This window comes from Netta rufina, assembly GCF_964035555.1.
Source record: "Netta rufina genome assembly, chromosome: 12".
In the NCBI taxonomy this organism is placed as follows: Eukaryota; Metazoa; Chordata; class Aves; order Anseriformes; family Anatidae; genus Netta; species Netta rufina.
In genome coordinates, this window is record NC_140135.1 from 12,965,939 (window position 1) to 12,979,570 (window position 13,632).

The 13,632-nt window shown below is 45.8% G+C and overlaps 1 protein-coding gene across 6 annotated transcripts in view; it reads left to right on the forward strand.

Annotated features, from left to right (window-relative positions):
• Positions 1 to 13,632, forward strand: part of PLS3 (plastin 3) — a 49,972-nt gene that overhangs the window by 19,148 nt on the left and 17,192 nt on the right. For all 6 annotated transcript variants that reach the window (XM_084294371.1, XM_084294375.1, XM_084294374.1 and 3 more), the window contains one exon: positions 9,742 to 9,828. In XM_084294371.1, the coding sequence (XP_084150497.1) occupies positions 9,762 to 9,828 (67 nt within the window). In that variant the 5' untranslated portion in view covers positions 9,742 to 9,761. The remainder of the gene's footprint in view (positions 1 to 9,741; positions 9,829 to 13,632) is intronic.

Consider the following 13,632-nt stretch of genomic DNA (forward strand, 5'->3'; position numbering starts at 1 on the left):
TAATCTGATCTAAAATCGTTGTTTATCTGTGTACCTGGCTGAACTGCACGTGCGAACAGAGCAGAGGTGCTGTGACAGACTTTGCATCGAGGAGTATTTTGTTTCTGAGCGAGTGCTGAGGGTGTGTCTTCCCAGAAATCTCTGTCTGGGGCACGTCTTTCCCAGCCGTAGTCTGCACCAGACTTTGAAACAACAGAACTGCTTAAACTTGCATGTTAGCCTTAAATATTTAAACGTTTGTCTTGCAGAAAGTGAGGAGCTTTGAATACTTTGGGGAAATTGCTGTTGGCTGCTGGCTTTGGTGGCTACCTAACTTCCAGGAGAGGCTGGGCTCTGGGTTGCTGAGCTCAGACGGGAAGTGGCATGTGGCATTGCAGGTTGGCAGCAGTTTGTTTCCAAACTGACGAGTTTATCTCGCCTGCTATGTTTTCTGGCAGACGGTCTGTGCTTGATGCTGGGACTGACCGTCTCCAAATGCTGACTAAAATACTTCTGTACCTTTTGGAAAGCTGAGTTCTTTGTGGTGGGAAAGTGTGGACTTAACATATTGGAAAATCTTTGCCTGTAAAACACATCTAGAGTTGCTTCTTCATTACCTGGTTTTGTTTATAATGAATGTGTTGCTCTGAGGTATCATTAAGCTTGATTTTACTCTTACCTGGCATTTCTTCTATAAAACATTTGGCTGTGAGGAGTGACTTTGTCTGCTGGAGGACTGTCCCGTCCTCCTGAAGGTGGGGTAAGGCCAGATGCTGTGTAGAGCACAGAGCTGATTCCCTTCCACCTCTGTCCTGCATGTGCTGGGTGCTGCCAGGGAAGGAGGTGGCAGAACCATGTATGGGGACCCAGAGAGAAATCAGTGCTGGGTACATCTTGGAGAGCCTGCCTGGCTGTGAGATCTGCTAATCTGGGTGCGTTTTACAGAGATGAGTGCTTGTCCAAAATCTAAGAACAGAGCTAGCCTGATCTGAGTACAGGTGTGTGACTGGTGAGTTTGGTACCTTTGCTCCCTCTCTCTCCTCCCTGTAGTAATTTACATTTTAGAGGAGAAGTGTAGGGAACACCCTGCTGTCAGAGTAAACTGAATTTCACTATCATGGCAACCTCCTGGGAGGCAAAGAGAACAGTTCTCTTCTGCTCTTCCAGGCTTTTCACATTAATCTTTGAGATTAATGTTTCTGCTTTTGTTAAGGGTAGATAGGATCTTCAGCATCTACTCTAGAGAAAATAAGCATTGAATTTACAGTTTTTTCTACTTCCAAAAGCCACTAAAACAGCTATACAGCAAAGCTGATTTATTACAGTCTAGCATTGTTTCTTGCTATGAATCAAATTACTTTGACTTGTTTCCCTTTCTCCCAAGTACTTTTAAAACAAGATTATGAGTAGCAGGGGAAGGATGGAAGAAGATTTTTCTCATTTTATCAGCAGCTCTTTCTAGTAAGAGATCACTTAGGCGAAATTCCTGGTGTGTTTTTTTGTTTTGATTTTTTTTGAGACTTTTGAAACAAACATAGCCCCATGTTCAAGCTATGGTTTGTAGTTTCAGCATTCGCTGTCATGTTTCTCCGAATGTTCATTATCTGCCCAGTGGGCAGCGGTCTCTGGGCTGCTGGGATTTCAGTCCTGGCTGTGCAGTCTCAGGACAGCTGTTTACTTCAAAGCTGATAAAACAGTCTGCAAAATCGCTTGACCATGGCTGTACCTTTTGAAAGACTGCACAAAACCCACCCTCTCAAAATTAATTGCTGAAACTCCCTATTGTCCAGTTCACCGGGGATCAGCAACGTCACACTGGGTGTTTGGCTTGCGGGAGCTTGTTTGCTGGCATGGAATAAGCAGTGACTGTGTTGTGATTTAATTTAAGGATTGGGTTGATTTCTTTGCCTGGACAGGCAGGAAGCCTAACAGGCAGACTGAGTAACACTTCTTTTAATCATGGAATATTTTTTTATCAGCAACTTCACCTGCCAAGCAAAGGTGATGCCTGGGAATGGAAGCTGTAGTGGCTGTTACCTACCAAACGTGGGAGAAGCTCCTGTGTCATTTAGCTTTTGGGGGCTGAGGACCCCAGTTTGGGGGTCTGTGATGCTGCAATGGCCCTTGGTAAAAGCAGGGACCTGGTACAGAAATCATATGATGGCTCAAGCATCTGCCGTGACTTTTCTAGAGGAGGAAAGTCTTTGGGCCAGAGAGCAATGTCCAGCACAGTGCTCAGTGGGCACATCCCTCATGCACAGTGGGGCTGGAGGTGCTGGGGGAATGGAGGAAGGTCTGGGCTGTGTGGCTATGACTCCCTTGTATTTGTGAAGAGCATTATACAGCTGCTGTGGGCCAGGGCACAGCCTGAGGTCTGAAGCCACCTTTGTAAGGAACTGGGCTGTGTTAGGGCTGAATATTGGGAAATGGAAGGATACATGCCTAAAGCATGTCAGGGGTAAACTGCAGGTCTCAGCAAGCAGATCCCATTCTTTTCTGAAAGGAAGTTGCACTGATTCATCCTTGTGATTCTTATACCTCCTTGCTCATACAGGTGGGGAATCTGCTAGCTTTTCCACTGTTGCTCCGGGGGTCCCATCATAAAATGAGGGCTGCCTTTTTTTTTAGTTGTGCATGGGTGCTCAGAGGTGGGTCCTCAAAGTCTTTTATGGCTAAGAAACAGAATAGGCAGAAGGAAGTGTTTAATGCTCTGCTTTATTTGGTGAACTGCACAAGAATAAGGATTACTATGAGCATAAGAATTTCCTGAGAGGCTAGCATGACTATTCTGTGCCAGAGCCAGGAATTTAAAATAAAGCCTTCTGAGTCTCAGTCCATTAGCAGACATATGACCCCTGCCATCCCCTTTGCATTTAGGTTTGAATTCACTCTGATGAATTGTTCTTGCTTTTGCAAGTTCCAGGCAGAATGAGTTTTCTTCACCTTTCCTGAGAGGCCTTGAAAGGATTACCTGTTTTGTGCTGTAATAGCTAGTTATTGGGGAACATCATTCCACTTCCTCTGATGCGAACATATCACTGAAATTCAAAAGCAAGTTAAACTGATCTAGTGGGCTACAGTCTTGAAAGTACACTAATTCTGGAGCAGCTGCCCTACTAAAAACAGAGGTGTACATAAGTGCAACGTTTTGGGGGAGCATTTGGCAAACAGACTTTGAAGGACTGATTCACTGGTGCCTCAGGCAGTTCTTTATCTGGTTTCTACTGTGCCCTGCAGATTCCAAATCCTCTGTAGATAACTGTAATGGACTTAAGGCAGCGAGGCAGCTGGGAGCCTGTGGTGTGGTGCGGGTGAGCAAAGGCAAGTTGGTGAGGTCTGGGAGGCAGCTGCTGTCCTCCTTGAAAATGAGCACGACCCCTTCATTGACCATCCTTCTGACCCACTTGGTCTTTCATGTCAGGAGCCTATAGGGAGGAGTGTAGGTCTGTGGGAAGCTTTGTGCTTCTCCCTTCCTTTGCAGTCCTAAACACAGTTTGAAGTGTCTGACAATCCAACCTCCTAGCAAATGCTGTCTCATGGGAGTAAGCCTCCATTCATCGACCCTGCTCCAGGATTGCAGGTTGCCCTTGGCATGCATCAGGCAGCTCAGGCTTGTAGTCCTTCAGGGCTGGATGGGGCTGTGCTGGAGGGATGGCCTCAAAGTCTGTGGAAGCTTTTTTTCTTCCCATGTGCAGCTGGAGTGGGGAGGTTGTGTTACTGACTTCTGCCCTCCCATCCAGCCTTTGGGCAGCTGGGTGCCGTGTGGTTGAGCATCACCAGGTTCTTGCTGTCTTTCTGCTGGTCTGTGTCTGATACACAGAAATTTGTGTACTCAAATCTATGCAAATTTCTGTGTTGTTTCCCCAGCTTTCAGTATTTCAGATGCTGTCCTGAAAGATGTGGCTTTTCTGCTCCCTGGGCTTTTAGCGAGGGGCTAATTCCTATTTTGATGCTGTAAGTAGAAATTTATCATGCTGAATCTGGGTTACCTGTGGGTACCAGCTGCAGCTTGTTCTGGATCAGGGTGCGAATGGTGCTGACCCTGTCTGGGCTTGGCTGCACTCTAGAAAGTCTGCTTTGCAGTGCTGGAGAGTCTGAGGCATATGAATTGGCTGGTGGGCTCAGCAGTCATTTTTAAAAGGATTTAAGGGGATTGAAACTAGTGAATCTTGTTCTATCCTGCAGGGAGAGAAAAGACTTGGACCAGTTTGCAAAAACTGAAGGATCAGGCTGTCCAGGTTCAGGAAAACCAGCTTGCTCCAGTTGTTCCCTTACAGCTGGAGTGACCTGGCTTCTGTGCAACATGGGTCCGCACTGGGCATCTGCCCAGGCACTGTGCAAAAAATTCTCTGGCATTATTCTTGCTAGATCTAGCTTGGAGAAGTTTGTTTTTTAACCTGGACCTGTTGGAGGAAAGTGTGTATCTGGAGGTGGGTGCCCCATAAACATGTCTCCAAATCCAGAGAGAGCTGCTGTTAAGCCAAGGGTGGTGCTGAACTCCAGAGTGCATCTCTGCTCCTGATGGATTTGACAGATTTTTCCCTACAGTGGCAGGGAGTTGTGTAACAATGGGAGCAAAGTCTCTTCATCCGCTCCCAGATGAAAATAAACTTAGTGGGAAGCATGTCTCTCCCAGCGTGCCTGTTAGGGGAATTTGAAAGAATAAAAGCAGACCTGCTAAAGGGACACTTGCTGCTGTTGAGATGTACTAAACAGCACCCGGAGGTAAGCTTTGTGCAGAGGAGGGAAGAAGAGAGCCTTAGGGTGTCCCATGCAGTGGCAATTGCTGCCTGTGGTCTCTTGTACTTCTGCAATGCAGGGAGTGTCTGCACGACAGCTGGTGAGGCACAGAACCAGGACAGACAAATCGAAAGGACTTGGTGTGCTGCGTGTGAAGGCAGTGTCCTGAGCAAGGTGCAGAACTGAGGGGTGGGAGGTAATCAATTAGAACAACTGGATGAGCTTAGATAAATTCAGTTATAAAATTGAATCTCCATGGGGTTGCTTCTTGGTCTGTTAAGGTAAGTTGCTTGGTGCTATGCATGAATGAAGAGAGCTGTGTTCACAGTAAAATAAAGCTGAGGATGGGTATTTTGGCTGAAACTTCTTGCAAAATGAGCCGGGGGAACTGGGAAGCATAGGAATATGGATGGCCACACCATCCTCTGCTGCTGCAGCCCTGCCTGCAGAGCAGGGAGGAAGACGATGGTGAGCAACAGGAAGCCTGGGGGCCAGATCCTATATCAGCTGAATCACCAGGATTCCTTCCAAACTAGTGAGGCTGCTGCATGTGCTGCAAGCCCAGAGGGTCTGGCACTTGCAGAGGGCTGCAGGGTGTACCCAGTGCCTGCCTGGCTGTCTGGTACGTTATTCCTAAAGCAATCCTGATATTTGTTGGATTAGTGGTCAAAGGCATGCAAGTTTTGAAGTATTTTTAATTTGCTAATGCTGACTGACTTGCCTTCTCATGTCTGGAGCCTTTGTCACGAAGTGACAGCAAAACCACAGGTTCCTCTGAAAAGAGGAATATACATTGGATGAGTCACTGTTCCAAGACAAGTCCTATCTCCTTTCTTCCTTTTTTTCCTGAAATTGGATGGGAAAAGGACATATTAATATCTTTTTGTTGACACTTTAATGTGTCTCTGCGTTTGCCTGTTTGAGTAAATAAACTGATAATCAGTCAGTTGTAAAGATATTAGAATGGGGTGGGGCAGGGAAAGACAGAGTGGCTCAGTTTTCAAACTAGTGCAGAGCTGCTAAAAAAGCAAATTCTTTCATTTGGATCAGAAGCAAATTCCAGCTCTGTTTCTGTTGGAAGTGTTTGACTTGCTGTCGGGAAATATTTGGTTGCTGTCTCTTTTTAAAATTGAATTAATCCTTCACATTTTAGGATGTGCAAACTACTGTTTTGTGTTGTTGTTTTTGTTTTTTTTTAATAATTATTTTCCTTCCCACCAATCCTCTGCACAGGCTGCAGTTTCCAATGCTTCCCTCCTGGGACTGTCTGGGGACCTTTTGCATGGACAGGGTGTCTTAAGTTGCTGTCTGAGCTGTTAATCCACCCAGAAGTACTGGTGAGCTCCTGGAACTTGTGTCTGATGTCTGCACTGCAAGTGTGGAGTTCCAGAGTAGAGGCATGCCTCTGATGGAGCATCCTCACAGCTCATCTCCAGGTGGCTTACAGCTGTGAAAACACAGGGGCTGGGGCAACTTTATTTGACCTGCCAGTATTGCAGTTCTGTCTGGAGAGCAAATAAACTGACCCTGATGCACTGACTGTGGTGTGTTTAGAAGCTACAAAGCTTGTTTACACAGAAACTTGATACGGCTCCTATCTGGGAAGGGAGTTGATATTAGAAAACCTGAGATGTACTTAAAGCAGCTCTCATCTCCAGCAAAAAGTGAGGTCTTCAAAGCGCATAAATGGGCTGCACGCCTGCTGGCTGTGTGCTTCTGTGAAGCTGCTTTAATGCATCCCAGCAGCAGGGAGCCCCCCTTGCTCTTCTTTCCTGATGGAGGGATGCAGGCAGGAGTGAAGGGATGTTGAACAGGAATTACTTCCTTATACGCTCTGTTTCCGTGCACATTGACCTGAATGGGTCAATTGCACATTGAATGGGCCTTCTGTCACCAGGGTGTGTAATGAGCGTGGGATCACTAGCTTCTGTCATCTCTTGTTGCTCTTTCTCTCTTCCTTCCTCTAAAATGGGTCTTTAAGCAGAGTTTGTCTCTGGCCATCATTGCGTGCCCTACAGAGGCTCTTCTCCCAGCAGAAGTCGATGGGACGTGGCGAGGCATGAGGGACGCGGTACTGGGTCTCCACCAGGACTTTGAGAGAGACAGCTGATGTGTGATCACTAGTGTAGTGTTATAAAAGGGCTTTTATGTCCCTGAAGACAAAGCCAATTGTTTAAAAATGTGTCTGAATGAAAAACACAATTCTGAATGCCCTTGACTCAGCTACTAAAAAAAAAAAATCAAACAAAAAACCAACTAAGCAACACACACAAAAAATAAAATAAAATAAATCTGAAGAGCTCTCCAACCCAGTGTGCCAAATGTAGGTGTAATCCTCTTCACTGGGAGAAAGCAGGGGGGGACCAACCAAAATGGAAAACCCACAAACCTCCATAAAATCCTTCTAGGAGCTTAACTGTCCCTGTCTACTTATAACTGTCTCCATCTCACTAACCTTTTCAAATACTGTTTTGTTGTATCATAACACTTTCCCCTTCTCAGACAGCTATAATGAGGTCAGGTGTCTGCTTTTTTTCTCTCTTGGTTCAAGTTCTCTCTTTCTCCTCTCAACTTGAGAAACAGAAAGAAGAAAGTGATATGAAAACAGAGGTAAATCTTTCATAGACTTGCTAAGATGAAAAACATAGAGACTGGATTTTTTTTTTTCCAGTGAAAACCCACACAAACAACGGTAGGGCGTATCCTGAGTGTGATAATTCTCTGATAGTCAGACAATGCAGCTTTAATAAAAAAACTCTCAGCTTACAGTGGTTTTGGTTGTTAAGGATGGTAGAGATAGACAGCAGCAAGTTAAATTCCAATGAAATGGATAGGTAGTGATGTTTTTGGAAATCCATTTTTCAAACCCTAATGGTTTGAAAATGAATTGGAGCAAACAGGGATTAGGAAAAAAGAATGAGTGAGGGTGGCTTGGCTGAATCTTTAGTATTATAGTTCAGCCTCTCCTGCCTGTCAGGTGATGCCATGTGTAGCCGAAACTGCTTTCAATCTCGATACCAGAGTGTTTCTGCCAGTTGTGAAATCCACCTTTGGTACCGTGCACTGAACTTGCTCAGAGCTGACTTTGTTGCCAAGCAACTGCTTTATCCCCTGGAAAAAAAAAACAAACACTCAGGTTTTGGTTTTGGAGGCCCCAAGGACCAGGCTGGTTGGGTGCTACAGAGGAACTGGCTCGGTAACAGAGAAGGTCCCGATCGGGTGGATTGGGCACGCAGTGAGAGGAGCAGCTGTAAAAATTTACCATGGTGTTGTTTTACTCTGTGAACCTGAACAAGCTTTGCAGCAATTCCTCCTTCTGTCCTGTTCTTGTAGTATGAACCCAAGGCTGAAGTCAGTTGTCTGGCTGTCAGTGGCTCTTGCTGACTGTTAAATATCTTGTCCTACCTGCTGGCCACTCTGCAGATGCTCGGAGCTGGGGTCTGATGTGCTCTCCTACATGGCTCTGCAGTGATGCAACTTCTTGTTGCCTTTCTCTGCTGCCACCTGTCAGTGCTGTTTTCCCAGGGTGCCACGCCTGCCCATCGCTCTCATCTCTAATGACTTCCCTCCTTCCAGACTGAATGAAGTATTACAGAAAATGAATATTTACAGCTATAGGCAAACTTGTGTTCTTAACCCAGCAAGTGCTGTAGAGCAGCTGTGAGCTTCAGACAAGAGGTTTGCTAGTCAGAGCAGAGGTATTCATGAATCCAAGCCTGGGTTGTCGCGTAAGCAGTGAGCCAGCCCGTTCAGGATCCTGTCTTCTGAAGGTCTGTAAACCTGAAATCAGCCTTCATCCTTTGCTCACAGAGGTGTAGGCTGCTTCTGTTCCCATAGCCAGAGGAGGAAACCTTTTATTTTCCCACTTTGTAGCTAACAAAAAGTTGAAAAATCTTGGGTTGCAAATCTCACTGGAGGTTGCATTGAGCCTGCCCAGATCCTCATTTTTAAAGACCCTTAGCTAGTGTGTAACTAATGTGTGTACTGGAATGTGGTCACTGTTAGCAATGCCCATAGTTTTGTAGGAGACCACTGCACAGGGTTTGTCCTGTTTGCATGTCCAATGAATCACTGCTCTCTCCTGTTTGTATCAGTCAAAGTGCCAACATCATCTGACTCTGCTGTCACAAAAGTCATAGGAAGGGGGCATGGGCAGGTCCCTGGTCTTTCGCTATCTTTCTGGTGATGCGTCTTCTCTAGGCTAGCAGGCTGCCACCTAATCAGTGCTTGGAAAGTAAGATTAGGATATACGGGGGCAGGAAATACATGCCTCATCCTTTGCTTCTTTAAACACCCTTGAAGCTGTGCTGGTCTGATCAACGCAGCGTTTCGGCATGCTCATGGCTGGTGTGGGGCTGTTGTTGGCTGTAGGGCACTTGCTCGCAGTGTTCCTGGCATGCCTGGCTGAGGAGTGTGCATGGGGTCAGTGGCTGTGCAAACAGCCCCCATTCCTTGCATACCATTGGGAGACTGACTCTGGGAAATCGGTGTTTATTCAAAGAGTTTTGTTGTAGAAAAGCAGATTTCCTCTTGGCAAACAATATCAGGTATACTATTTTGTGGAAAAAGACCTTTTTCAGCTACGGTTCAGAATCTTTATTTGGTTTAGGTAGTTGCACGCTGTCAGTGGGCAGATGGGCAGGCAGAGCATTCAGTATCTATTGTATTAATATTTTAATTGTAGATACCTGTTCTGTCAAAGCTGTGGAAAATCCCTGGAGATACGAACTTTTTCCAAACTACAGCATGTACCTGTAGTGGGTATCTTAATGTGTGCAGAATAACACAGCCTGTAAAATAAATATAGAGAGCTAAATATTAACAAAGCTAATGGGATTTCTGACTTGGTAAGGAGCACATTTCTGATCTTCCAAGTTTCACATCTGTTTTTCTCGGTGGAAAGATAAATGTGACTTTGAGAGGTACGGTGACCTTGTTACCGATTGTTACTGTACTGCTGTTCAAAACTGTGTGTGTTTGAATGCAGCTTGGTTTCACATAGCGTCCTTTTTCTCTCTTCAGGTGCTCACTAAATTCATGAGATGGCCATCACCACGCAAATCTCCAAAGATGAGCTGGAAGAACTCAAGGAGGCCTTTGCCAAAGTTGGTAAGTCGCAGTGAGAAGGTCACTTTTGTCCCTGTCTGCTGTATGTTTGAAGAGGACTTATCCCAGCCCCATGAAAAATGGTGCCAGCAGGACACAGGCAGTCGCCTTATCTCATGGTTGTCTTCATGCCCAGGAGTCCCTTAGCAGTCTTGTTACTTCTGGTATGTCACTTCTAGCCAAGGAGCACGTAGGAAAGGATGTGGGCAGTGTGGCTGCCAGTGAGCACTGGTGGATAGCATTGCCTTGGTGCTCCAGGTGGGCTTCTCTGGCTGCTGATGGTGGAAGAAATATCTCAAGAGACATTGTGTTCCTTTGGCCCAGGCAGCACTTCAGGGCTTGCACAATGCTTGGTCCTGAGGGTGTTGGCTTTGGCAGTTGGGGCTTAGCTGTGCAGAGGGCAAATGTAGGCTCAACATTTCTGGTTTGTGCAGGTGCATTTGAGGCACCACGGTTGGCGACCTTATAGGTGAAGCCTAATTAGTGGCCGCATACCTGGGCATTACGGAGCAACTTGCGGTGATAATAAAATGCTTTGTGGCCACTGTGCATGTGCAGTGCCCTCTGGTGGCTCTGTTTCTCCCTGGGTCTTCCATCCCTCACAGCTGGTGATGCTCGGTTGCCCAAGCTGCAACCTGCTGCCTCCGCCTGCCTCCCTGCTCCCCTATATTGGCATTGCACAAGCCCCTGGCAGGCTGCTTCAGGAAGCTTAAATGGGCAGAGAGGTGACATCATGGAGAAAACTTTTCTGCTGGTTTAGTTTCCTGATAGGGCTTATAGGAGGATCAGAAAAAGGCCAGGGAGGGGTGGGAAGCAGCAGGATGGTGACAGTGGGCTGAGGTCAGTGCCTGCAGCTGGGGAACCATGCCTGGGGCTGGCACTGGATGAGAACACATTGCACAAGTGGTCAGATCCGCCCCTGCTCATCTCCCTGGCTGCACATCCATGCTGCTTGAGCACTGGTTATTGCTCTGAATCAGTAGCTGCCTTGCATCTGAACAGAAGTTTCGCTTGCTCTAAATTAACAACATGTAGGGGAAAAAGTAGCTTTCAAAGGTAACCAATTCTCACAGAATAGTATTTGCTGTCAGGATATGAAGCAAGTTGTGTTTTAGGCAGTTCCCTCTCCTATCTTGCTCTTGTCCCAGACTTTTCCAGCAGGTGGAAGTCAACTGGCACAGAGGCAGGTGAGTAACCATCCTGCTTCTAGCTGTGTAATGAACCTCTAATTGCAGACTTTGAGACATGGGTGTGGGCAGCCTGCTCTGTCCTTGGATAAATTTTAAATGATTCATTTGGCTGGATGGAGTGGCTTTTTGTCACTAGTGTGTAGGGAAATTATTGAGGTTGGGTTGGCTGTCTGCCGTTGCACTGAAAACAGTGGGAAACTCAAGTCAGATAGTAATTTGTTTCAAGAAACCAGCTTGTTCTGCTGTCCCTGTTCAGTTTACCAATATAAAAGAAATGTCAAAACTTACGTATTAAAAAATGTGATAATTAGCCATTAGTATGTACCCACAAGTGTGATGAGATCTACTAGTTTTTTTATCTGCCTTCTGTTTTGTGTGCTTTAGGCATGGCACAGTTCACAGACACTGCTGTGGGAGGGCCTGTGCCTGTCAAGAGCATTTTTAATGCTCTTGGTCCTTTAATTCTTGCCTAAAGGAGCCATCTTTGCCCTGGGCTATATAACTGCCTGCTAATGATGTGACTGGCTTCCTCTGGGAACTTCTAATGGTGTCTCCAGTGAATGTGAAAAAACAGTGGACTGAGGCTGCTGTTTAAAGTGAAATTTTTCTTCCACTTCAGAATCCAGCTACCTGGAAAACTTTGAATGCAATGAGGCATGGTTATAGTAAAACTCAGCTAGCTGGTTTCTTTGATATCTTAAGAGAGATGTGGGGAGGGAGGAAGAAACACTTAATGGAGTGATTTCTGCTCACCAGGTGATGTGCAAGCTCCAGTACATGGCTGCGCTGGCTTCCTGGAGACCTGCTTTAATTCTCATATGGGGCAAGTTGCGGCTCTGGCCAGGAACGCTCCTACCACAACAGCTGTTGCTAGCGTAGATTCACAGGGCTTTGAGGATGTGCGTCTGATCAGTTGCTCTGTGTGCAGCTCGACTGGGTAGATAGTCAGCTTTCTAGTGTCAGAGGGTGTCCCTAAGGTCTGCTAATGTGTACTCTGTCACCTCTTGCTCTCTGTGCCTCTTGCAGGTATCCCCTCTCTCTCATGCATCTGGTATGCTGTTCTGGCAGCAAAAGGCAAGTCCGTAGGCTACCTGCTGCTTGCTAGAAGCAGTCCAGTCCACAGATGAGAAACTGCGGTTTAAGGCTAGCAGTAAAGTCAGCTGCAGCTTGTGCAAGCAACACCCAGCATCCAATAACCAGGTATTGCTGCTGAAAGTGAGCCAAGTGATAAACAGCAGGGGTGGAAGAAACATTTTAACATCTGACAAAAGTAATTATTAGAGGGGACATAATAACTATCTGTGATTTAAACAACCTGTGTTAGTGGGGTTAGCTGTTTGCTCCCAATCTCAGCTAACCTCTGAATTCATTCCACAGAACTAGTCGCTGCACTTGGCCAAACAGTGGCACTTCACAGAAGAGGTGTGGCAGAAAAAAAATCTGAAAACTTGCTCTGTTTATTTGTTTTCCTCCTCCTTGATCCTAATAGCAGTGATAAGCATCTTTTTCTGGAAACACTAAGTACTTAAAAACACAGCCCAGTTGAACACTTTGTTCGATGCTGCAAGGTAGTAAAACAATGCTCTGAAATGGTAGCTTAAGGCAAATAGGGATCTGTGGTCCTGCTGTGAGCATATGTCCTTAAAAGGAAATGTGTGGGTTACTTTCCCCTCTTGCATCCTGTTATTTAAGCTATTTTAAGGACTTGTCTGGAGGAAGCTGAGCCAGAGCTTGGAGCAGCTTTGGGGTTTTGTTTATTGCGGCTTTGCTGCGCCACCTGCATATGGGCAGAAGGTGGTGCCATATATCACGGCAGTGACCTTTTGCAGGTTTAGTATGCCGGCATGCATGCATCTTTCAGTGGAAATAGGAAACTTCAGATGTGCTGTAGTTTCCTTTCCATCAGGCAGATTATAATGAATCCAGGCTGTAGCTTGTCTGGTAAAACAATTTTACTTTCTTCCATTAGTAATTCTGGGTCATATGCTAAGGGATTTTGTTTGGGATAGCTTCTATTTTGACAGCCTCTTCAGCTGTTGAATACCATTTTAGATTTTGTTAGAGAAGGATTTTAGACCACCTCCTGTCTGAAATCTGGCCCTGTTGCAGGACATCCAGCAAGGCACCATATGGTGGACCTGTAGCAATGCTGGAAACAATTACAGATCTTGCTGGTGTTGCGAAGAGGACATTGTTTTTTTTAATGGTGTTACTTTGTATATTTGACTGCTGTGTCAGATGTTCCACCACGCAGTGAATAACTAGTTACTAGGCTTTGCTGCCAAGCCAAAACCATGGGCTAGCATATCCACCAGGCTTCAATGCTTAAATCTGCATTTCTGTGGCCAAAGAGCTAAAACTTGAAATGAGAGCATCTTTACTGAAAAAACCTCTAACTCGGTGTGGGGTCTTGCGATTGAGCCAACAGACCTGTTTTACCGTTAATTCCCACTTCCAAAACGTCTGGGGCATAGATGCCCTTTCAATCTATGAAATAAATCAGTGACTTTTTTTTTTTTTTCAGGATACTGTAGAAGAGTAGCTATTCTAGGTGGGTGTTTGGGATGTCGTTAACAGTTGGAAGGATGTAGATCCTGAGGGTTTTGAGTGAGTTCAG